The sequence below is a fragment of the Mesoplodon bidens genome (assembly GCF_964165515.1).
Source record: "Mesoplodon bidens genome assembly, chromosome: 10".
In the NCBI taxonomy this organism is placed as follows: domain Eukaryota; kingdom Metazoa; phylum Chordata; class Mammalia; order Artiodactyla; family Ziphiidae; genus Mesoplodon; species Mesoplodon bidens.
In genome coordinates this window covers 44,700,816-44,724,408 of record NC_138172.1, presented here as the reverse complement: position 1 = coordinate 44,724,408, position 23,593 = coordinate 44,700,816, and the positions used below count along the sequence as shown (strand labels likewise).

Below are 23,593 nucleotides of genomic sequence, written 5' to 3'. Positions count from 1 at the left end.
GAGTCTCGGCTAGAGGAGAATCCTGGCCTCAGTGACTGCTTGGGTTGGAACAGAAAATTTTTACTGAGTATGTCCTGTGACCCTGACCAGTGACCAAGATTCTGTCCTTGACCAGACTCTTGGCAGGCTCCCCTGAGCCCTTTCTCCGCTAGGCCTTCAAACCCTGGCTTATGAAGACATGAACAAGACATTAACATCATCTCTAACAGTTCAAGGCCACATCCCTAGGATGACCCTACCCCCTCTTAGAGGGTCTGCTTGAGAAAATTCAAGGTTGTCTAAAGAATGTAGTGCTTGTTCCACCCAGCTCCTGAAGATAGGGCCTCTGTCTCCCAGTCTCTGTAGGAGGGGGTAGGAGCCTAACTTCCATAAGCGCCAGTTAGCAAACCCAGACGGGTTTCACTTGACTTCCCTGCTTTACTGAGTCTCCACTCACCCTCTCTCTACTCTCTCATTCTCCCTTTCAAAGACCGGGTCACCTCTGTACAAATCGAAGCTGAGTTCAGTTCACCCTGGACACTTTGACACGATGACCAAGACAGGCCTCCTCTGGAGAGAAAGAGGGCGCCTGGACCGAGAGGGGCTACAGCACAAAATGCAGGTGGAGGCTTGGCAGCGGGTCAAAACAGGAAAAAGAGATGCTCAAGTGGACCGGTGGGTGGTGCTGGGCGCACGTCCGCTCGGAGCGGCGGGAAGCAGGCGACGCCGACATCTCCAGACGCCAACAAAGAAGGCGGGCACAGAAAGCCCTTCGGAGGAAGACGAACGAACCCGCCACCGCGGGCAGGGGAGCGGGCCTCCTCGGCCAGGCTCTTCCAGGTCAAGGCTCTCAAGCCAGCCAAGACCACGAATGCGCCGAGCCACCTCGCCTCCGAGGCCGGGCTCACCCCAGTGGCCAGCCAGCACACCGTTCCACTCTCCCGCCGGAGGGCAGGCTCCCTCAGCCAGCGCCGAGCCGGAAGGATGGCGGAAGCTCACCGTCCGCTCTAGGAAGCCCGGAGGTTTCCTCTCGGTGGTACCGGTCCAGGGCGCTCACGTGACCCTCCCGCTTCGCCGGGCCCTATCTCCGCAAGTTGGAGATGGCCAGTGGCGGCAGCGACGGTTTTGTGGCAACCCTGCCTACCTAGATCTCAGCGGCTGGCTGCAGATGGGGCCGCAGCAGGGCTGGTGCAACTGTGATCGAAAAGCGGGGATTCTTGACCTCCAGGATGTGACATCATATATGGAAACAAATGTTTGTATCTCTTCTTAATCCCTCCCTATTCCTGGGACAGAGTCCAAGGGTGGACTGGTAAAGATTAACCTAACAGTCTGAAGTTGGCTCAATCGCTGTTCCTTCTAACTTGTTAACAAGGCAAAATTTCACATACTAAGTGCTAACTTTCCCGGAGAAGGCTAGAAACTAGAGAATTAGCTCGATTTCACACTATAAATGCTGAGGACTGTCAGCGGAGCGCATTACAATTTAAACTGAACGGTAGGAGCAGACAGAAGTCTGCCTCACAGCTTGCCTAATCTGTTATGTGTAGGGTACAGGGAGTGCACAGAATGAGATCTCCCTGAAGGTGCTGCTTAGAAGTCTCAGCTTGGCGGGATGAGGGCAGGGGCGGGGGCAGTTAAGGGAGATGCAGGGAATACCCTGCTGGAGGCTTATTCCTTCAGGAGGTGTGGCAGTGGCAGCTAGATTAAGGGAGAAATCATGCAGTCACATTGTTTTTCTCATCAACAACCCAACTTCCACTTTGGAGTGACTGTGAACAGAGAAGGAAAAGTGGGAGAACTATAACCAGAAATGAACTAGATGGAGAGCTATAACCAGGGAGCCAGGCTTGCCACTGCTGGGTCAACTACACACATACACCCCAAAGGAAAAGGCCCAAGAGCCACAGAGATTCACCCTCACTCAACCCATGGCCAGGAGTACCCATCTACCCCAAACACAGAGCACAGAGGAAATCAGAGGGGTTATCACTTCACATAACCCCACCAGCAAATCTACCCCCAAACCAGCCAGTCACAAGCCAACAACAAACGAAAGTCTGAGTGCACAGACCGAGCTTACTGTGAGCCAGGAAACGTTAATGGAGGATGATCAACACATCCAATGGAAGACTATCAAAGATAAATTGCCCAAAGTTTCCAGGCAGTAGGGAAAAAAATATCCTGAAGTTATCTTCGTTGCCAGGAGACATGGAGCAATAGAAATGAGGGAAAAGATTGTAATCGAAGAAGTCAGCAACAGATATCTTTTGGATATTTGCCCCCTTACCACAGGGTGGGGCCCCAGCAGCCTCATTACACTGTATGAACCACCCCCCCAACCCCCCACCAGAGGAGAGTAGGCCAGGAGTGAACACCGAAACTGGGCAATTCAGACTCTCTCTCCTAGGAATTTGGAATTAAGTCTGGGAGAGTCTCAATTCGGGCTGGTCCCTGGAGTGGAGTTGTAAACTGTGGGACCTGTGGCAACTTCTGCCTTGTGCCTGGGGATGAAGAAAACAGGAATTCAAAGAGGGGAGAGGAGGGCTTCCCTGGTGGCGCAGTGGTTGAGAGTCCGCCTGCCGATGCAGGGGACACGGGTTCGTGCCCCGGTCCGGGAAGATCCCACATGCCGCGGAGCGGCTAGGCCCGTGAGCCATGGCCGCTGAGCCTGTGCGTCCGGAGCCTGTGCTCCGCAAGGGGAGAGGCCACAACAGTGAGAGGCCCACGTAACAAAAAAAAAAAAAAAAAAAAAAAAAAAAGAGGGGAGAGGAGATGGGAAGCGAGGAGCCTGCTGATACTGAGCCCGACTGTGCCGCCTGTGGTTTTGATCGCTTGGGTTTCCAGACTCCAGACCTCCCGGCTGCAATCTTGCCCTTGGGTGTCAGGATGCACACAGGAGTCCTTATAATAAATTAAGTATATGTTAGTTAATTCAAGTAGGTCTCTGCTATTCTGAAACAGAGTCCTACATAACGTACTAAGCCAAGTCACTGGTAAAGGCAAAAGTCTCAAAACTGAATAACTCAGGTTAAATGACACCCACATACCTTTCCAGAGGGAAGCAGGCAGTCCTCATGCAAATTGGGGGGCGAGGGGCGATCAGCTGGTTATATTGTTATTTCACTTTCAGAGAAAATATAAACTTCTGAAAGAACACTAAGTTATTTTATTTATTTATTTATTTTATTTACTTTTGGCTGCATTGGGTCTTCATTGCTGCACATGGGCTTTCTCTAGTTGCGGTGAGGGGGTCTACTTTTCGTTGCGCTGTGCGGGTTTCTCAGTGCAGTGACTTCTCTTGTGGAGCATGGGCTCTAGGCACACAGCCTCAGTAGCTGTGGTGCACGGGCTTAGTTGCTCCGCGGCATGTGGGATCTTCCCGGACCAGGGCTCGAACCTGTGTCCCCTGCATTGGCAGGTGGATTCTTAACCACTGCACCACCAGGGAAGCCCCAGAACACTAAGTTATGTGTGAGTTTATTTTTACACGTGTCCCTTCTGTGAGCTACATTATGGCCCTTTTCAAAAAAGCTCTTAAGGGCTTCCCTGGTGGCGCAGTGGTTGAGAGTCTGCCTGCCAATGCAGGGGACTCGGGTTCGTGCCCCGGTCCAGGAAGATCCCACATGCCGTGGAGTGGCTGGGCCCGTGAGCCATGGCTGCTGAGACTGTGCGTCCAGAGCCTGGGCTCCGCAATGGGAGAGGCCACAACAATGAGAGGCCCGTGAACCACAAAAAAAAAAAAAAAAAAAAAGCTCTTAAGTGTCTAATTAAGTGCCAGACACCTGGCAATGCTGGCCCCTGCATCAGAAAGGATGGCACGTCACTCACCTTTCAGCACCTAGTAGGTGCTGTGGAGGCTGTGTAATAACATTCAATTAACAACAGGAAAAAACTCTAAATGCCTGTTGAATTAATGAATAAAGGAAGAAACAAATGAGAAAATAAAAGTCACCAAAGTCAGAAACCCATAAATCTCTTGGTTGTGAGCACTCAAGAGCCACTTTCAGCCCAGAGCAGATCTGTTTACTTTTCCCTCACTCCTTGTTTTCTTCTCATGGTATAATCTGCTCCCTTCCAAACTATATTTAGAAGTTCCCCTTTTCTGAAGTCTGGCTAGTTTAGAGTCTCTCACCCCCACCCTTCCTTGCTATATTCCTCCCAGGTGCCCTGAGCCTTCCTCTTTAATGGTGTTTTAGGAAAATACATAGGACAAAATTTATATAGTTACATATATATACACACACATATATATAGATACACACATATTACATATATATATTGTTTTCGACACACACACATATATAGGTGTGCATGTGTCAGAAATATGTATGATAAAGAAAACACAGTTATTGTCATTTTCCTATATTTTGACTGCTTTTCTTAACAATGATTTTGGATGAGGCATCTTTGCATATTCTGGAAGCTTTGACCACAACTGGGTAAGTTTGGTTTCTGCCTTTTAGTCCCCTGAATTCTATGTATTGCACAAACTTTATCAAAGAATGAAAATAAAGAAAATATCCTTAACATCCTGCCAACCTTTTAAATTTCTCCCTGTGCTGAGGGAGCTTTTTGGGGTAATAGAACTTTTCTGTATCTTGGTTACACAAATGTATTCATTTGTCAAAACTCACCAAACTGTATACTTTAAAAGGGTGAATTTTACTGTCTATAAAGTATATCTCAATAAGCCTGACCAAAAACAAAACCAAAACCAAAACCACCTTTCTTTGCCTTCCCTTACAGACAACTTTATGGTGTTATAATGACAATATATGTATCCTTTTCTTAGTACTTATCCCCATGTAATTATTTAAAGTACCCTTCCATGTCACTACACTGTCCTGAAGCAGTGATTCTGAGAAAGGTCAGGGCCTCTAACCACTGGATGGACAGTGTGGCCAAGCCAGTGAGATCATAACATCTGGTAAGATTAGCGTCCTTTAAGCTATTCTCTTTGGTGTTACCAAAGTCGTTCATTAGGAAATTAATTCAAACGCACCACCCCTCACAAATGAATGATAGGGGACGTGGAGTAGGTGTGATAACAGGCTGAGGCACGTATGGTAACTGATCAGGAATGAGCTCTCTTCTAAGGCAGGAGCTACAGCAAGTCACTGTTGGGTTTCTCTTCTCCTTCCCTCTGGTGTTCCCCAGTGTGATGCCAACAGCATCACCCCATGTATAATTTAGATATACACCCAGGCATCTGCCCTCAATTGCACAAGCCCAAGTCACTTTTTGTACTTACATAGTTGAGTGGGCACTAAAAGTAAACAATGATATGGATGGGAACAGCAAAGAAACCCAAACAGAAAAAGCATATCCCCTTTCAATCATATTCTTATCACTGATTATTTCCTTGCACTATAGCTTAGTTACACAAGATCCTCATAATGGTCATTATCAAGGTAATAGAAAATCCAAGGCTCAGATTCCCCACAATGAAATTTGCTACTGGCCCCACCAAATGGCCCTCCTTAAATCCTGAAGGTAATCATTGGATACTTTTTCTGATTACTTCCTCCCACAGACTTCGCGTTTTCCCTACTTGTTGAATTACTATGGCCCATCTCATTGTAATGCCATCGCCCTAAAGCCCAAAATGTTCTGCCAACTCTTCCAACTCTAGTAGCCCCAGAAGGCAGGAGCAGACTGATGGTAGGCCAAAACTGGGCATGATAAAGAGCAAATACTACAGGGAGTTCCCTGGTGGGCTAGTGGTTAGGATTCCTGGCTTTCACTGCTGTGGCCCGGGTTCAATCCCTGGTAAGGGAACTGAGATCCTGCAAACTGCGAGGCATGGCCCCCCCCCCAAAAAAATACTACCGTTTGCTACCTGGGGGATAGAAGAGGGTAATCAAACACGGTCCTTAAGCGTGAAACTTAAATGGAGCTGGAAAAACACTAATGATTTACTTATGGAAGACCAGAAGAGTATCATTAAAGACATGACCAGGAGACCAGAAGAAAGTCTGCTACCCTAGTGACAATGGAGTTGAGAACGTGAGGGAGCTCATGGGGAATGAGATAAAGGGTTCAGGCTATGAGGGGATGACTTCCCAGGAGAAGCAAGATCCTGAAAGAAATGCATGATTTGGACAGGTGAAGACTTGGCCATTTCAGATGAGGGGAGCAGCATGAAGAGAGGCACAGAGGCAGGAAGCAGCACTGCATGTGAAGAAGATGGGGGAGACCCTGGCATGGCTGGGGCAGGGCTCACATGTTGGGGAGGCAGAGGGGAGAGCACTGAAGTGGGGCAGTGGGGCTTAACCAGGGACGGCCCTGTAACTTGGGCAGGTTTCTTCCTAGTATGCAGTTTCTGATGCTGAATGAAACCTGCGCTCCATTTGAATGATTTCCTGCACACCTTACACTCGTAAGGTTTCTCCCCAGTGTGTACTCGCTGGTGCTGAACCAGGGTGATTTTCTGATTGAATGCCTTCCCAGACTCCTGGCATTCATAAGGTTTTTCCCCGGTGTGAATTCTCTGATGTATTATAAAGCGTGAGCTACAACTGAAAGTTTTCCGACATTCATGACACTTACAGAGTTTTTCCCCAGTGTGGAATCTCTGGTGCTGGAGAAATACTGAACTCCAGCGGAAAGCCTTGCCGCACTCTTTACACTCGTAAGGTTTCTCCCCAGTGTGGATTCTCTGATGCTGAATCAGGACTGAATTAGAGCTGAAGCTGTTCCCACACTCCTTACATTCGTATGGCTTCTCCCCAGTGTGGATTTGCTTATGGATGACGCAGTCATAGCTACACTGAAAGGCCCTCCCACATTCCTTACATTTAAAGGGTTCTCCCCAGTGTGGATTCGATGATGCCGGATAAGTTTTGAGTTGTAGCTGAAGGTTTTCCCACAGTCCCTACATTCATAGGGTTTCTCTCCCCCATGGAGTTTCTGATGCTGAAGAAGGTGGCAGTTTTGACTGAAGGCTTCTCCACATTCCTGGCACAGGTACGGTTTCTCCCCAGTGTGGATTTTCTGGTGCCGTGACAGTTTTGAGTTATATCTGAAGGCTTTCCCACATTCTTTACATATGTAGGGCTTCTCATCCGTGTGAATTCTCTGATGCTGGTGAAGGTCTGAATGTTGGTTGAAATATCTGCCACACTCACCACATTTATAAAACACCTGTTCTCTAGGGAGGCCCTGCTTTGCAATGAGATGTGTGTGGACACCACATCTTCCTTCCAGTTGTCTGGCTATCTCTTCTCTTTCAACGGTGGAAGATGTATGATCCTGGACTGGCAAATCTGTGAAATCGCCATTCTTTGAGTTTGTTTTCTTCCCCATGTCATACAGGTTCAGCTTCTCTAAGCTGTTATCAAAGTGAGGGTGCTGGAGAACGTCCACCAGCAGTACCTCCATTATCGGTCTGCGTGACTCTGGTCCTTTAGAAATGCTCAGCTCTGGAGTTTGCCCTCCACTCTCAGTCTTGGTTTTACCACCTAGCATGATGAAAAGAAAACATAATATAACTGAATCACATTGCTGTACACCTGAAACTAACACAACATTGTTAATCAACTATACTTCAATATAAAGTAAAAATTAAAATAAATAAACACACACACACACACACACACACACACACAGAAAGTGAAGGGACAGAAAAAGATATTCCATGCAAATGGAAACAAAAAGAAAGCTGGAGTAGCAATACTCATACCAGCTGGAGTAGCAATACTCATACCAGACAGAATATTGTTTAAAACAAAGACTGTAACAAAAAAACAAAGAAGGGCATTACATAAAGATAAAGGTATCAAAGGAAAAAAAAGGAAAAGAAAAAAGAAAATATAAGTCACCTGGACTTCCGGGTAAGATGGCGGAAGAGTAAGACGCGGAGATCACCTTCCTCCCCACGGATACACCAGAAATACAGCTACACGTGGAACAACTCCTACAGAACACCTACTGAACGCTGGCAGAAGACCCCAGACCTCCCAAAAGGCAAGAAACTCCCCACATACCTGGGTAGGGCAAAGCGGAGAGATTCCCGCACAGAGGATCGGTGCCGAGCGGCACTCACCAGCCCGAGAGGCTTGTCTGCTCGCCCACCAGGGCGGGCGGCGCTGGAAGCTGAGGCTCGGGCTTCGGTCAGAGCGCAGGGAGAGGACTGGGGCTGGCGGCGAGAACTCAGCCTCAAGGGGGCTAATGTGCCACAGCTAGCCGGCAGGGAGTCCGGGAAAACTCTGGAGCTGCCGAAGAGGCAAGAGACTTTTTCTTCCCTCTTGGTTTCCTGGTGCGCGAGGAGAGGGGATTAAGAGCGCTGCTTAAAGGGGCTCCACAGACGAGCGTGAGTCACGACTGAAAGCGCGGAGCCCAGTGACGGGCGTGGGGCGCTGGGGCTGCTGCTGCCGCCGCCAAGAAGCCTGTGTGCGAGCGCAGGTCACTGTCCACACCGCCCTTCCGGGAGCCTGTGCAGCCCGCCACGGCCGGGGTCCCGGGATCCAGGGGCGGCTTCCCTGGGAGAACGCACGGCGCGCCTCGGGCTGGTGCAACGTCACGCCGACCTCTGCCGCTGCAGGCTCGCCCCGCACTCCGTGCCCCTCCCTCCGGCCCGGCCTGAGTGAGCCAGAGTCCCCGAAGAGGCTGCTCCTTTAACCCTGTCCTGTCTGAGCGAAGAACAGACGCCCTCCGGCGACCTACACGCAGAGGCGGGGCCAAATCCAAAGCTGAGACCCAGGAGCTGTGAGAACAAAGAAGAGAAAGGGAAACCTCTCCCAGCAGCCTCAGAAGCAGCGGATTAAAGCTCCACAATCAACTTGATGTACCCTGCATCTGTGGAATACATGAATAGACAACAAATCATCCCAAATTGAGGAGCCAGGAGTCAGTGCTGTGCCTCTGAGGTGGGAGAGCCAACTTCAGGACACTGGTCCACAAGAGACCTCCCAGCTCCACATAATATCAAACGGCGAAAATCTTCCAGAGATCTCCATCTCAACACCAGCACCCAGCTTCACTCAACGACCAGCAAGCTACAGTGCTGGACACCCTATGCCAAACAACTAGCAAGACAGGAACACAACGCCACCCATTAGCAGAGAGGCGGCCTAAAATCATAAAAAGTCCGCAGACACCCCAAAACACACCACCAGACGTGGACCTGCCCACCAGAAAGACAAGATCCAGCCTCATTCACCAGAACACAGGCACTAGTCCCCTCCACCAGGAAGCCTACACAACCCACTGAACCAACCTTAGCCACTGGGGACAGACACCAAAAACAACGGGAACTACGAACCTGCAGCCTGCAAAAAGGAGACCCCAAACACAGTAACATAAGCAAAATGAGAAGACAGAAAAACACACAGCAGGAGAAGGAGCAAGATAAAAACCCACCAGACCTAACAAATGAAGAGGTAATAGGCAGTCTACCTGAAAAAGAATTCAGAATAATGATGGTAAAGATGATCCAAGATTCTATTTCCCAGATCCAAAATCTTGGAAATAGAATAGACAAAATGCAAGAAACAGTTAACAAGGATCTAGAAGAACTAAAGATGAATCAAGCATCGATTAAAAACACAATAAATGAAATAAAAAATACTCTAGATGGGATCAATAGCAGAATAACTGAGGCAGAAGAACGGATAAGTGAGGTGGAAGATAAAATAGTGGAAATAACTGCTGCAGAGCAAAATAAAGAAAAAAGAATGAAAAGAACAGAGGACAGTCTCAGAGACCTCTGGGACAACATTAAACGCACCAACATTCGAATTATAGGGGTTCCAGAAGAAGAAGAGAAAAAGAAAGGGACTGAGAAAATATTTGAAGAGATTATAGTTGAAAACTTCCCTAATATGGGAAAGGAAATAGTTAATCAAGTCCAGGAGGCACAGAGAGTCCCATACAGAATAAATCCAAGGAGAAATACGCCAAGACACATATTAATCAAACTGTCAAAAATTAAACACAAAGAAATCATATTAAAAGCAGCAAGGCAAAAACAACAAATAACACACAAGGGAATCCCCATCAGGATAACAGCTGATCTCTCAGCAGAAACTCTACAAGCCAGAAGGGAGTGGCAGGGCATAATTAAAGTGATGAAAGAGAAAAACCTGCAACCAAGATTACTCTACCCAGCAAGGATCTCATTCAGATTTGATGGAGAAATTAAAACGTTTACAGACAAGCAAAAGCTGAGAGAGTTCAGCACCACCAAACCAGCTTTACAACAAATGCTAAAGGAACTTCTCTAGGCAAGAAACACAACGAAGGAAAAGACCTACAATAACGAACCCAAAACAATTAAGAAAATGGGAATAGGAACATACATATCGATAATTACCTTAAATGTAAATGGACTAAATGCTCCCACCAAAAGACAAAGATTGGCTGAATGGATACAAAAACAAGACCCATATATATGCTGTCTACAAGAGACCCACTTCAGACCTAGAGACACATACAGACTGAAAGTAAGGGGATGGAAAAAGATATTCCATGCAAATGGAAACCAAAAGAAAGCTGGAGTAGCAATTCTCATATCAGACAAAATAGACTTTAAAATAAAGACTACCAGAAGAGACAAAGAAGGACACTACATAATGATCAAGGGATCGATCCAAGAAGAAGATATAACAATTGTAAATATTTATGAACCAAACATAGGAGCACCTCAATACATAAGGCAAATACTAACAGCCATAAAAGGAGAAATCGACAGTAACACAATCATAGTAGGGGACTTTAACACCCCACTTTCACCAATGGACAGATCTTCCAAAATGAAAATAAATAAGGAAACACAAGCTTTAAATGATACATTAAACAAGATGGACTTAATTGATATTTATAGGACATTCCATCCAAAAACAACAGAATACACATTTTTCTCAAGTGCTCATGGAACATTCTCCAGGATAGATCATATCTTGGGTCACAAATCAAGCCTTGGTAAATTTAAGAAAATTGAAATTGTATCAAGTATCTTTTCTGACCACAATGCTATGAGACTAGATATCAATTACAGGAAAAGAGCTGTAAAAAATACAAACACATGGAGGCTAAACAATACACTACTTAATAACAAAGTGATCACTGAAGAAATCAAAGAGGAAATTAAAAAATACCTAGAAACAAATGACAATGGAGACACAACGACCCAAAACCTATGGGAGGCAGCAAAAGCAGTTCTAAGAGGGAGGTTTATAGCAATACAATCCCACCTTAAGAAACAGGAAACATCTCGAATAAACAACCTACCCTTGCACCTAAAGCAATTAGAGAAAGAAGAACAAAAACATCCCAAAGTTAGCAGAAGGAAAGAAATCATAAAGATCAGATCAGAAATAAATGAAAAAGAAAAGAAGGAAACGATAGCAAAGATCAATAAAACTAAAAGCTGGTTCTTTGAGAAGATAAACAAAATTGATAAACCATTAGCCAGACTCATCAAGAAAAGAAGGGAGAAGACTCAAATCAATAGAATTAGAAATGAAAAAGGAGAAGTAACAACTGACACTGCAGAAATACAAAAGATCATGAGAGATTACTATAAGCAACTCTATGCCCATAAAATGGACAACCTGGAAGAGATGGACAAATTCTTAGAAATGCACAACCTGCCAAGACTGACTCAGGAAGAAATAGAAAATATGAATAGACCTATCACAAGCACTGAAATTGAAACTGTGATTAAAAATCTTCCATCAAACAAAAGCCCAGGACCAGATGGCTTCACAGGCGAATTCTATCAAACATTTAGAGAAGAGCTAACACCCATCCTTCTCAAACTCTTCCAAACAATATCAGAGGAAGGAACACTCCCAAACTCATTCTACGAGGCCACCATCACCTTGATACCAAAACCAGACAAGGATGTCACAAAGAAAGAAAACTACAGGCCAATATCACTGATGAACATAGATGCAAAAATCCTCAACAAAATACTAGCAAACAGAATCCAACAGCACATTAAAAGGATCATATACCATGATCAAGTGGGGTTTATTCCAGGAATGCAAGGATTCTTCAATATACGCAAATCAATCAATGTGATACACCATATTAACAAGTTGAAGGAGAAAAACCATATGATCATCTCAATAGATGCAGAGAAAGCTTTCGACAAAATTCAACACCCATTTATGATAAAAACCCTGCAGAAAGTAGGCATAGAGGGAACTTTCCTCAACATAATAAAGGCCATATATGACAAACCCACAGCCAACATTGTCCTCAATGGTGAAAAACTGAAACCATTTCCACTAAGATCAGGAACAAGACAAGGCTGCCCACTCTCACCACTCTTATTCAACATAGTTTTGGAAGTTTTAGCCACAGCAATCAGAGAAGAAAAGGAAATAAAAGGAATCCAAATTGGAAAAGAAGAAGTAAAGCTGTCACTGTTTGCAGATGACATGATACTAAACATAGAGAATCCTAAAGATGCTACCGAAAAACTACTAGAGCTAATCAATGAATTTGGTAAAGTAGCAGGATACAAAATTAATGTACAGAAATCTCTGGCATTCCTGTACACTAATGATGAAAAATCTGAAAATGAAATCAAGAAAACACTCCCATTTACCATTGCAACAAAAAGAATAAAATATCTAGGAATAAACCTACCTAAGGAGACAAAAGACCTGTATGCAGAAAATTATAAGACACTGATGAAAGAAATTAAAGATGATACAAATAGATGGAGAGATATACCATGCTCCTGGATTGGAAGAATCAATATTGTGAAAATGACTCTACTACCCAAAGCAATCTACAGATTCAATGCAATCCCTATCAAACTACCACTGGCATTTTTCACAGAACTAGAACAAAAAATTTCAAAATTTGTTTGGAAAAACAAAAGACCCCGAATAGCCAAAGCAATCTTGAGAACAAAAAACGGAGCTGGAGGAATCAGGCTCCCTGACTTCAGACTATACTACAAAGCTACAGTAATCAAGACAGTGTGGTACTGGCATAAAAACAGAAAGATAGATCAGTGGATCAGGATAGAAAGCCCAGAGATAAACCCACGCACATATGGCCAACTTATCTTTGATAAAGGAGGCAGGAATGTACAGTGGAGAAAGGACAGCCTCTTCAGTAAGTGGTGCTGGGAAAACTGGACAGGGACATGTAAAAGTTTGAGATTAGATCACTCCCTAACACCATACACAAAAATAAGCTCAAAATGGATTAAAGACTTAAATGTAAGGCCAGAAACTATCAAACTCTTAGAGGAAAACATAGGTAGAACACTCTATGACATAAATCACAGCAAGATCCTTTTGGACCCACCTCCTAGAGAAATGGAAATAAAAACAAAGATAAACAACTGGGACCTAATGAAACTTCAAAGCTTTTGCACAGCAAAGGAAACCATAAACAAGACCAAAAGACAACCCTCAGAATGGGAGAAAATATTTGCAAATGAAGCAACTGACAAAGGATTAATCTCCAAAATTTATAAACAGCTCATGCAGCTCAATAGCAAAAAAACAAACAACCCAATCCAAAAATGGGCAGAAGACTTAAATAGGCATTTCTCCAAAGAAGATATACAGACTGCCAACAAACACATGAAAGAATGCTCAACATCATTAATCATTAGAGAAATGCAAATCAAAACTACAATGAGATATCATCTCACACCAGTCAGAATGGCCATCATCAAGAAATCTAGAAACAATAAATGCTGGAGAGGGTGTGGAGAAAAGGGAACACTCTTGCACTGCTGGTGGGAATGTGAATTGGTACAGCCACTATGGAGAACAGTATGGAGGTTCCTTAAAAAACTAAAAATAGAACTACCATATGATCCAGCAATCCCACTACTAGGCATATACCCTGAGAAAACCATAATTCCAAAAGAGACATGTACCAAAATGTTCATTGCAGCTCAATTCACAATAGCCCGGAGCTGGAAACAACCTAAGTGTCCATCATCGGATGAATGGATAAAGAAGATGTGGCACATATATACAATGGAATATTACTCAGCCATAAAAAGAAACGAAACTGAGCTATTTGTAATGAGGTGGATAGACCTAGAGTCTGTCATACAGAGTGAAGTAAGTCAGAAAGAGAAAGACAAATACCGTATGCTAACACATATATACGGAATTAAAAAAAAAATGTCATGAAGAACCTAGGGGTAAAACGGGAATAAAGACACAGACCTACTTGGGAATGGACTTGTGGATATGGGGAGGGGGAAGGGTAAGCTGTGACAAAGCGAAAGAGAGGCATGGACATATATACACTACCAAACGTAAGGTAGATAGATAGTGGGAAGCAGCCGCAGAGCACAGGGAGATCAGCTCGGTGCTTTGTGACCGCCTGGAGGGGTGGGATGGGGAGGGTGGGAGGGAGGGAGATGCATGAGGGAAGGGATGTGGGAACAGATGTATATGTATGACTGACTCACTTTGTTATAAAGCAGAAACTAATAAAAAAAATAATATTTACCAAAAAAAACAAAAAACAAAAAAACAACAGTCACCTATTTATGCTAGAAGGAGAAAGGGATTAAGCAGTACTAGCTTGCCCGGGACATATGTACTTTTTGGAGGGAGACATAGCCTCCTGTTGGTGCCCTGAAGGAACAGTTAAAAATACTGGAGGTGGAGAAGGAAAGCAATGCCATTAAGAAAACAAAACCAGCGCAGGCAGCAGAAACTGTTAATGGAGACGAATGGAAGAAGAAAAATGGGTATGGGGTGGAGAAATTGCTGGAATGGAAAGGAATTAAGAAGAGTAGAGGGAGGGAATTCCCTGGTGGTTCAGTAGTTAGGACTCAGCGCTTTCACTGCTGTGGGCCTGGCTTCAATCCCTGGTTGGGGAACTAAGATCCTGCAAGCCACACAGAGCAGCCAAAAAAAAAAAAAGGGAAAGCAGAGGGAGCTGAGGTAGAGGAAGGAGATCTCTGAACTACAGCAAAGAGAGCTAGGTAAGCAGCTCTCATGTCACACAGCGTCCAGAGGGCTGGGAGATGCTGTCCGCAACAGTGGATCTCAAGGCCGTGTCAAGGCAAGAAACTGTCCAAATGCTTTAGAGTATTCTGTAATCTTTAAAGAGATGTGCTCTATAGCAAGTCTGACTGGGGAAAAAATGGTTTGTAACACTGCCGGTTATGAGGGGTTCATAAAAGGACCGCAATTTCAAAACCTATGTCTGTCCCCTGGGAGAGAGACTTAACCACGAAAGGAAAAAAGACATGGCTAGTCAAGACCCTTCTAGGACTGGAGATGGCAACTGGCGGGCAAGGGGGACCCACACTGTCACTGGTGGCACGACAGCAGGGAAGCCGTTTTTGCCTTTTCAGGCACCAAAAGTGAAATTTCTAGCTTAGTTTTTCTTGAGTTATTTTGACCATGACTCACTCAGTACACACATGCTTCCACACAAAAACATATACACTCATACAAAACTGAAACAGAAACAAAAGTTTCGCAGAATGATACCTTTAATAAGAGTGATGAACATATGACAGATTTTATACAAGTTTGGTCTATTTTATTTAAGCCTAGCACAGTCTAGTCTAATTTTTAAATGCTGAGCACAACTCATTGAGGAGTTGCAACCCAGAATTTTAAAAACACAGTTCAAGATTCTCAAGAACAGTGGTCCTCAAAGTGTGGTTCCAGGACCATCATTATCTGGGAGCTTGTTAGAAATTCAGATTCTCAGGCCCTACCCCAATCTGCCAAATTAGGCTCTCTGGAGGTGGTGTCCAGCAGTGTGTGTTTTAACAAGCCCTGCAAGTGATTCTGATGCACACTAGGGTTTGAAACCCACTGATCTAGAAACTAAAAGAGGCAGTTGGAGGCTGTTTTTTCATGGCTTTAGGCTGCACTGTCTGATTAGGTGGTCACTAGCCACATGTGGCTATCTAAATTTTAATTAATTAAAATGGAACGAAATTAAAAATTCAGTTCCTCAGCTGCATTAGCCATATTTCAGGTGCTCATGTGGCTAATGGCTACCATATTGGAGAGTGCAGATATGTAACACTTCCATCACTGTAGAAAGCTTTACTGGACAATGCTGGTTTAAAGCTGTTGGCAGGCTAACTAAACAATGTGTAGCTGTGGCAAAGGGAGACACTGACAATTGCAGGTGGGTCCCTGGGAAAGGGTTTCATCAAGGTGACCTGAAGTGCTGGAGTCAACCTAAAGGTACCGATGAAAACAGAGTGTAGGTGAATAATAAAGGGGTATTTGGTTTACAGAGGTTCTGAATAGCATTAGCGATTCAGAGAGTATAAGAACAGGGCCAATTAAATGAGAAAGGCTACACACCAAATCTCTGGATGGTTCTTTACATTTACTTCAATTCAATATCTTTCAAAAAAGGAAACCACTCATTCCCAATCATGCTTTCTGCAAACCAACCAATACTTCACATTAACAGAATGAAAGAAGAGAATTGTATGATCATCTCAATAGATACAGAAAAAGCATTTCGCAAAATTCAACATCCATACACGATTAAAACTCTTAACAAATTAGGCATAGAAAGAACATATCTCAACATAATAAATGCCATAAATGACATGCCCACAGCTAACATCATACTCAAGGGTGAAACGTTGAAAGCTTTTCCTCTAAGATCAGGAACAAGACAAGGGTGCCCACTCTCACCACTCCTATTCAATACAATACTGGAAATCCTAGCTAGAGAAAACAGGCAAGAAAAAGAAATAAAAGGTACCAGAAACGGAAAGGAAGAAATAAAATTGTCTCTATTTGCAGATAACATAATTTTATATACAGAAAATTCTAAAGACTCAACAAAAAACTGTTAGATCTAATCAATGAATTCAGTAAAGTTGCAGGATATAAAATTAACATACAAAAATCTGAACACTTTCTATACACTAACAATGAGTTTTCTGAGAAATAACGAAATTGATCCCACTTACAACAGCATCAAAAACAATAAAATACTTAGGAACAAATTTAACCAAGGGAGTGAAAGATATCTACTCGGAAAACTACAAGATATTGAGGGAAAAAAAAATCAAAGAAGACACAAATAAATGGAAAGATATCCCGTGTTCATGAATTGGAAGAACTAATATTGTTAAAATGTCAATACTACCAAAAGTCATCTAGACTCAATGCAATCCCTAACAAGATGCCAAAAGCATTTTTTACAGAAGTAGAAAAAACACTCCCCAAAATAAACAGGGTTTCTTCCAAAAGCTAATTTATAAATTAGTGTTCAGGAATTCATAAACATTCCATTCTCCTGTACATTTTCACACACACCCATATAAAATATTCTCACAGAAAAAAGTTCTTACTATATTCTGTCTATATTCTTAAGTTGACCAACAGAAATCTATTTTCACTACAAAAGGTTTGAAATCCTTTAGTTTTACAAAGAAAAATGACAGAAAATGAAATGTTTGGACTCGTCTTTTCCAGTTTGGGTCTGAAGCTCCAGCGAGGGAACCTTTTTCATGTTAAATCATTAAAAGAACGAAGGAGGGAAAGCTGAAGAGGAACATGGTAGGTTCTCCTGCTTACCTGTGCAGACACCTCTCACCTCTCTCCTGATGGGTGTCCAGGGATCCAGGACCCCTGGTGCTTTCCCTCGCTCTAGCTGGAATATCAGATCTGGTTTGGGGAACGGAAATGATACTGAAGGAGAAAGAAAAGGAACAGGAAGCTGAGGAGAGTCTCCTCTAACCCCTCTCAGCCCACCCTCTGCTTTGCCAGGTGGAAAAAGAAGTGATGTCCTAGGAGATGAAGTGAGGTCAGTATGGAGAGACTCTGGGGTGTAAGGAGGGCTCAAACTGTTTTGCTCAGGAGGAAGTTTATTCTGGCTCTGAGAACAAAGAAAGTTCCCACTGTCATTGGAAGTGTGTATGCGGGAGCCCCAGGAGACTCTCACACAGAGGAGATGGGGCCAGAGTCTCCTCCAGGGAATTGAAAGAGTGAAGGAACAAACATGGAACCTTCTCAGTGCTCTGTGCCCAGAGCAAAGCCCCTCCCAGGTGAGTTCCCACAGGGAAAGAGGGGAAGTCTTTTCTTGGCCACACCTTGCAGCTTGTGGAAATCTTAGTTCCCTGACCAGGGGCTGAACCCGTGCCCTCGACAGTAAAAGCGTGGAGTCCTAACCACTGGACCGCCAGGGAATTCCCGAGAAGTCTCGTTTAAAACCAAAGTGGCGACTTCCCTGGTGGTCCAGTAGCTAAGACTCCACGCTCCCAATGCAGGGGGCCCGGGTTCAGTCCCTGCTCAGGGAACTAGATCCCACATGCTGTAACTAAGAGTTCACATGCCACAACTAAAGATTTCACATGCAACTAAAGATCACGCATGCTGCAACTAAAGATCCTGCATGCCACAACTGAAGATCTCGCACGCCGCAACTAAGACCTGGCACAGACAAATAAATAATAATTTTAAAAAAACAAAAAAACAAAAAACAAAGCAAACCCAGATCTTTCTCCAGCAGCTACTCCTACAACTTGGGACTGGGGAGCTCAGCTCATGGAGCATCAATCCTGGTAGTATTAGAGATCCCAGATCCATTAAGGAGGAAACCAGGAGCCCACAATGGCAAAAGCCAAGTTTTAGGAAGGAAGGAGGACTCACCCAAGGAAGTTATGTTTGCATAATTCTCCAGCATCACCTCCCTATACAGGGTCCTCTGAGCAGAGTCCAGGCTGGCCCATTGGTTCTGGGTGAAGTACATGGCCACGTCCTCAAAGCTCACTGATTCCTGAAACAACAGGTTCCTGCTCAAGCCCTGGATGGGGCAGAGGGAGCGGCCTGAACTCCAGGAAAGGGAGGAATCTCCTGGAGTCCATGGCTCTGAGCCCCAGGGAGGGTGTGTACTGGAAAGAAGAGCCACACAGCACCCCAGTCAGGCACAGCCCTCAGCCAGCATCCCCATTTTCAATGTGCTTGCCTCTGGGGCCCCACTACTGTCATCCCAAGCACACAGTGCAGCACCTACTGTTGTCTGCCTGGTGATCACAGCAACCCTGGGTCTGGTTCCATGGGCTGGGTCCATCTTTCTGGCATGTTTTCTAAAATGACCACAGCAGGTATCTTTTGTCCAGGCTCCACCCATTCTGAAGCCCCCATCAGGGCCTCCCACTCAGCTCCTCTCTGGACAGCCCCCTCCATATCTTTTAGTATAGACAGAGGGGCGATTCTTCCTCTTCCCAACATCTTGCCTTATCAGAAAGCTGTTTGTCCTATGAAGGCAATGTCACCTCCTCCTTTCCTAACACATCTGACTCCAGAGACAGAAAGGCAGTCTCCATTCTTCAACATGGACCTGTCCCTGATCACCTAAGCTCTGTCTGACCTGCCAACACTGTCCTCTTCACCAGGTGTGTCTCTTCCTGCCTCCCATTGGGGCCGTTTCCACCTTCCCAAGGGAGAAGGAAAGTCATAGTTTGTTTAGGCCATTGTGCCTTGCCCCGTGTCAGTTACTTTCACATCAATTAGCTCAATCCTTAGAACACACCTGTGAAGTAAGAATTATTATTCCCATTTCTAGATGATGGGGATCAGTGATAGTAAGCACTTTCCAATAGACAAAAGTGAGACCTCTTTATCTGAGTATTTATTACAAGGTTGAATAAGGAAGCAAAAATTTCAAAATGAACTGACCACTTACATAAATTAGTCCTACTATAATATCTCTCCCTGAATCACACTGTCCCCTATCCCAGTCTGTCATGTCAACAACTGTCTCTTTGTGCTTAGTCCCTCATGGGTGGAAGAAATAACCGAAGAAGTATCGGAGGGTTGTAGCCATCATTGTAAAGATTGGTTCAGACAAGAACCATCGCTGGATGCTAAATCTAGGCGGAAATTTTGATGAGGAGCAGGATATGTGCATGCTCTTAAATGTTTCCCAACAGATTTATCAGTTGCAAGGGGAAAATAATAACTATACAGTGAAGAAATCAGATAACACCTTGACCAGGAAATCTAAACATGGCTAGTGTGACTGATGAACTGGATTTCTAATTTTAATTTAAATAGGCACCTGTAGCTAGTGGCTCCCTTACTGAACAGTGGAGAGAACAGACACTTTGCTGATCCTGAATGTAATATTCTGTCTTTACTTCCTTGAGAGTCACCAGCTGAGACCATGGTCCTGACCTTCCTCCTTCACATTATGGCTTCCACCCTCCTCTCCTCTCTAATTATCGATGCGTCCTTCGTTCTTTGTTCTCTGCAACATTCAGCTTCTCAACATCCGGCTCCATCTCTCATCACTCTGCTTTGGTCCTTTGCTAGTACTTCCTCCTTCTCCATTATTAAATCAACAGCATTGTAGATTCCTCTATGTGGGAAGCAGATAACAGAGCAGCACAGCATAATGGCTAACAGCACAGACTTTAGAGCTGTGGTTCTCAATGGGGGGTGGGGCGGGGGGAGATACTGTGCTCAACAGGGAATATGTAGCAATGCCTGGAGATGGTTTTAGTTGTCACAACTGTCGGGTGGTGGTGATAATACTGGCACCTAGTGGGTAGAGGCCAGGGACGGATGTTACTGTGGGGGACACAGGAGGGTCCCCCACAGCAAAGGGTTACCTGGCCCAAAATGTCAACAGTGCTGAGGTTGACAAACCCAGCTCTAGAGCCAGACTCCCTAGGTTCAAATCCCATCCCTATAGCCATTAGCTGTATGAACTTGGATGAGACACTTAACTTTTTGTGCCTCAGTTTCTTCATTTGGAAAACTGGGATAATAGCAGTACCTAGCTTATGGGGCTCTTGTAAGGATGGAATGCATTAATATGTGTAAAGCAAACATCACCTGGCACATGATGTTATATAAATCTCAGCACTTATTACAACCACAGATGAGATTAGGGGAACCTCCTAAAACATTCCAAATAACAAAAGTTCCTCATAGAGACTGGAGCAAAGGCTGACAGTTGTATCTATCTATCTATCTATCTATCTCACTTCTGAGAGGTCCTAAAAGAGAGCAACTCAGCTGAGAGGTTTGAGTTTTTAGCATCTCTTCTAGCTGGAATGCACATGACAGCTGGAAATCAAGCGGCCACCTTGGATCATGAAGTAACCTTTGGTATGAGTGCCAGTGCTAGGACAGTGGAGCAGAAAGACGGAAGGAACATGGAGGACTTCCCTGGTGGCCCAGTGGTTAAGAATCCACCTGCCAATGCAGGGGACATGGGTTCGAGCCCTTGAGCCCTGGTCTGGGAAGATCCCACCTGCTGCGGAGCAACTAAGCCCGTGAGCCACGACTACTGAGCCTGCGCTCTAGAGCCTGTGAGCCACAACTACTGAACCTACGTGCCACAACTACTGAAGCCCGCGTGCCTAGAGCCCGTGCTCCGCAACAAGAGAAGCCACCACAATGAGAAGCTCGCGCACCGCAACAAAGAGTAGTCCCCGCTCACTGCAACTAGAGAAAGCCCGCACGCAGCAACGAAGACCCAACATAACCGAAAAATAAATAAACAATTAATTTTAAAAACGAAAGTAATTTATTAAAAAAAGAAAGGACCTGGATGTGTGATGACAGTGGAGCTGCCACACTAGCCCTAGGCTGCTTCTCCCAGACTTCTTTGCTGTGAGAGAGAAGCTTCTATCTTGTTTAAGTGACTGTCGCTTGGGTTCTCTTAGTGGAACATAATCCCCCATGACTACTATAGTCCAGGCAAAGCACTTGGAGAGAACAGACTGTCCCCAAAGATGTATAAACATTTCCTGACACAGAACTAATGTTGGCTTAAGTGCTGAAACAGAAGTGCATGGTCCAGTGTCCAGAAAAATGAACCAAGTACACATTGCTCTTAAGTTTCTGGGATGGACCTTTCTCATTATATGATACATCCATTACATGATATACCCAGCTTTCTCATTACATGATGTAGGACTCTGGAGAAAAATTTACTGAAATTATCCTGTACCACTAAGAAAACTCTGGAGGGAAAACTTCCTCCAATACTGCATGAATTTGTGCCAACAATGCATACAGCCTCTTACGCAGGTTAAGCTGCAGTCTTTGCAATGGGCTAGAGGCACTGGCTTCAGCTCCAAACTCAGCATTTCTCCAAGAATTCACCTCCTTCATCAATCCACACCCTCCAATGCTCCCTGTTTGGGCTTCATTGTACCCTGACTCCGTGGTCTGCAGAGTAAACTCCTCCTATGGGCGTGCCTGTTTAATCTTAGGTGGCAGCATTCCTCTGTGTATTGTCACGCAGACTAGCACTCCCCAAATTTTAACTTGCCCATTAATTCCCCAGATATTGTACAAATGTATTTTCTGATTCAGGAGATCTGAGGTTCTGCCTTTCTAATGAGCCCCCTAGTGAGACCAAAGCTGCTCATCTGTGCACCGTACTTGCAGTTTGCATGGACATAGATTCTCAGCTTCTAGGAGAATTTATTGGCTGCTGCTCCCCTCTTTCCCAACCTGATCCTCCCAAGTTTATCCTACTCTCCCTCATCAACTCCCCTAACACACTCCTTTGCCATACTCTTTGATGGATGCAAAGCTAAGCACAGGACTGTCCAAGGCAGGCTACGGGTCCTGTAAAGCTTCATATCTGTTTTGAATATGGAAAGCTGGAAGAAAGCTCAGCTCACCTGGGACCATGTCTGGAGCATGGCTGATGACCCCTGGCTTCGCGCGGTGCCCTCTTTGTTTGGAAAAGCAAGAACCTTCATAGCTAAGAGGAGAAAGAACCACAATGAGACTGACCCTGTCTTGTTTCCCACACTTGCCAGCTCTTCCTCCCTCAGTCTCCTCGCCACTATCCTTGGAAACATACTCTTAGGACACTGTGGATGGCCTCACTGCACCCTCGCTAGGGATTCATTGTGTGCTGCAACTGCTCCTTTGTACACTCTACAAATGTGCCTGGTGAGGATGTAAATTCCTAGAAAGAATCTCTGAAGCAAGAGTCAAGGACTGCAGTGTATTCGTGGTTTTTAAGAAAATCCCTGACCCACTGTGAATGCATTACTAAGTACTCTGCACTGAATGCTTCTACTGATCATGAATGGCAGACTCTAAACAAGCTTCTCGAGAGAAAGTAGGGTAAAAGGGGTCCATGGACCTCTGCACCGGCTGCAGAAAAAAATGCAAGGGGTGTTCTGACCCCGGGAGGAAAAGGTAAGACGCTCAACGTCCCAGTGGGCGATGCGGACCGGAGACCACATCCACATCTGAACACTCAACCCTGGGAAGTAGGCGACCCCAAACGTCACCTGACCCCACCTTGATTACCGCGAATCAGAGGAGATCCGGCCGGCTCTTCGAGGCAGGAAGGTCTATTGCGCTTCTCCGGCAGAAGGCTGGGACCAGGCTCGTGGCGCCCCGAGGGCCCCTCCGCAGCGAGTGCCAGGCCCTGACGCCCGAGCTCCGGATGGGGAGGGGTGGGCCACTGGGGAGCAGGGTCGCGGAATCCCCAGTCGCTCCCTGAGTGCCGGCAGCCCAGCCGAACAAGGCGGAAGCGCTCCCGGCCGGCGCCCTGGGCGCCTCTCTAGGAAGCCGGGAGGCTGGCCCTTCTCCATGGTTCCCCCAAGCCAGACCCCAGACTACTGCTCCCGCACCGGCTCTTCCCTATGGCTGCTCACCCCAAGTTGACGATCACTTCCTCAAGGACAGTTACCACGTTATAC

General features: G+C 45.2%; 1 protein-coding gene across 4 annotated transcripts; it reads right to left on the bottom strand.

Annotated features, from left to right (window-relative positions):
• Positions 1-3,526: 3,526 nt before the first annotated feature.
• LOC308623788 (zinc finger protein 619-like) lies at positions 3,527-23,403 on the bottom strand. Of its 4 annotated transcripts, none has more exons than XM_081246477.1 (3): positions 23,190-23,403; positions 22,556-22,638; positions 3,527-7,442 (listed from the first exon to the last, which is right to left on the bottom strand). In XM_081246477.1, exons 2-3 carry the CDS (start codon positions 22,563-22,565, stop codon positions 6,652-6,654), a joined length of 801 nt encoding a protein of 266 aa, XP_081102603.1. In that variant the 5' UTR covers positions 22,566-22,638; positions 23,190-23,403; the 3' UTR covers positions 3,527-6,651. The 4 variants fall into 4 exon arrangements, with proteins under 4 accessions (XP_081102603.1, XP_081102600.1, XP_081102601.1 ...); XM_081246474.1 differs by lacking the exons at positions 22,556-22,638; positions 23,190-23,403 and adding exons at positions 17,487-17,600; positions 18,561-18,632; XM_081246475.1 differs by lacking the exons at positions 22,556-22,638; positions 23,190-23,403 and adding exons at positions 17,487-17,576; positions 18,561-18,632.
• Between the last annotated feature and the right edge of the window lie 190 nt (positions 23,404-23,593).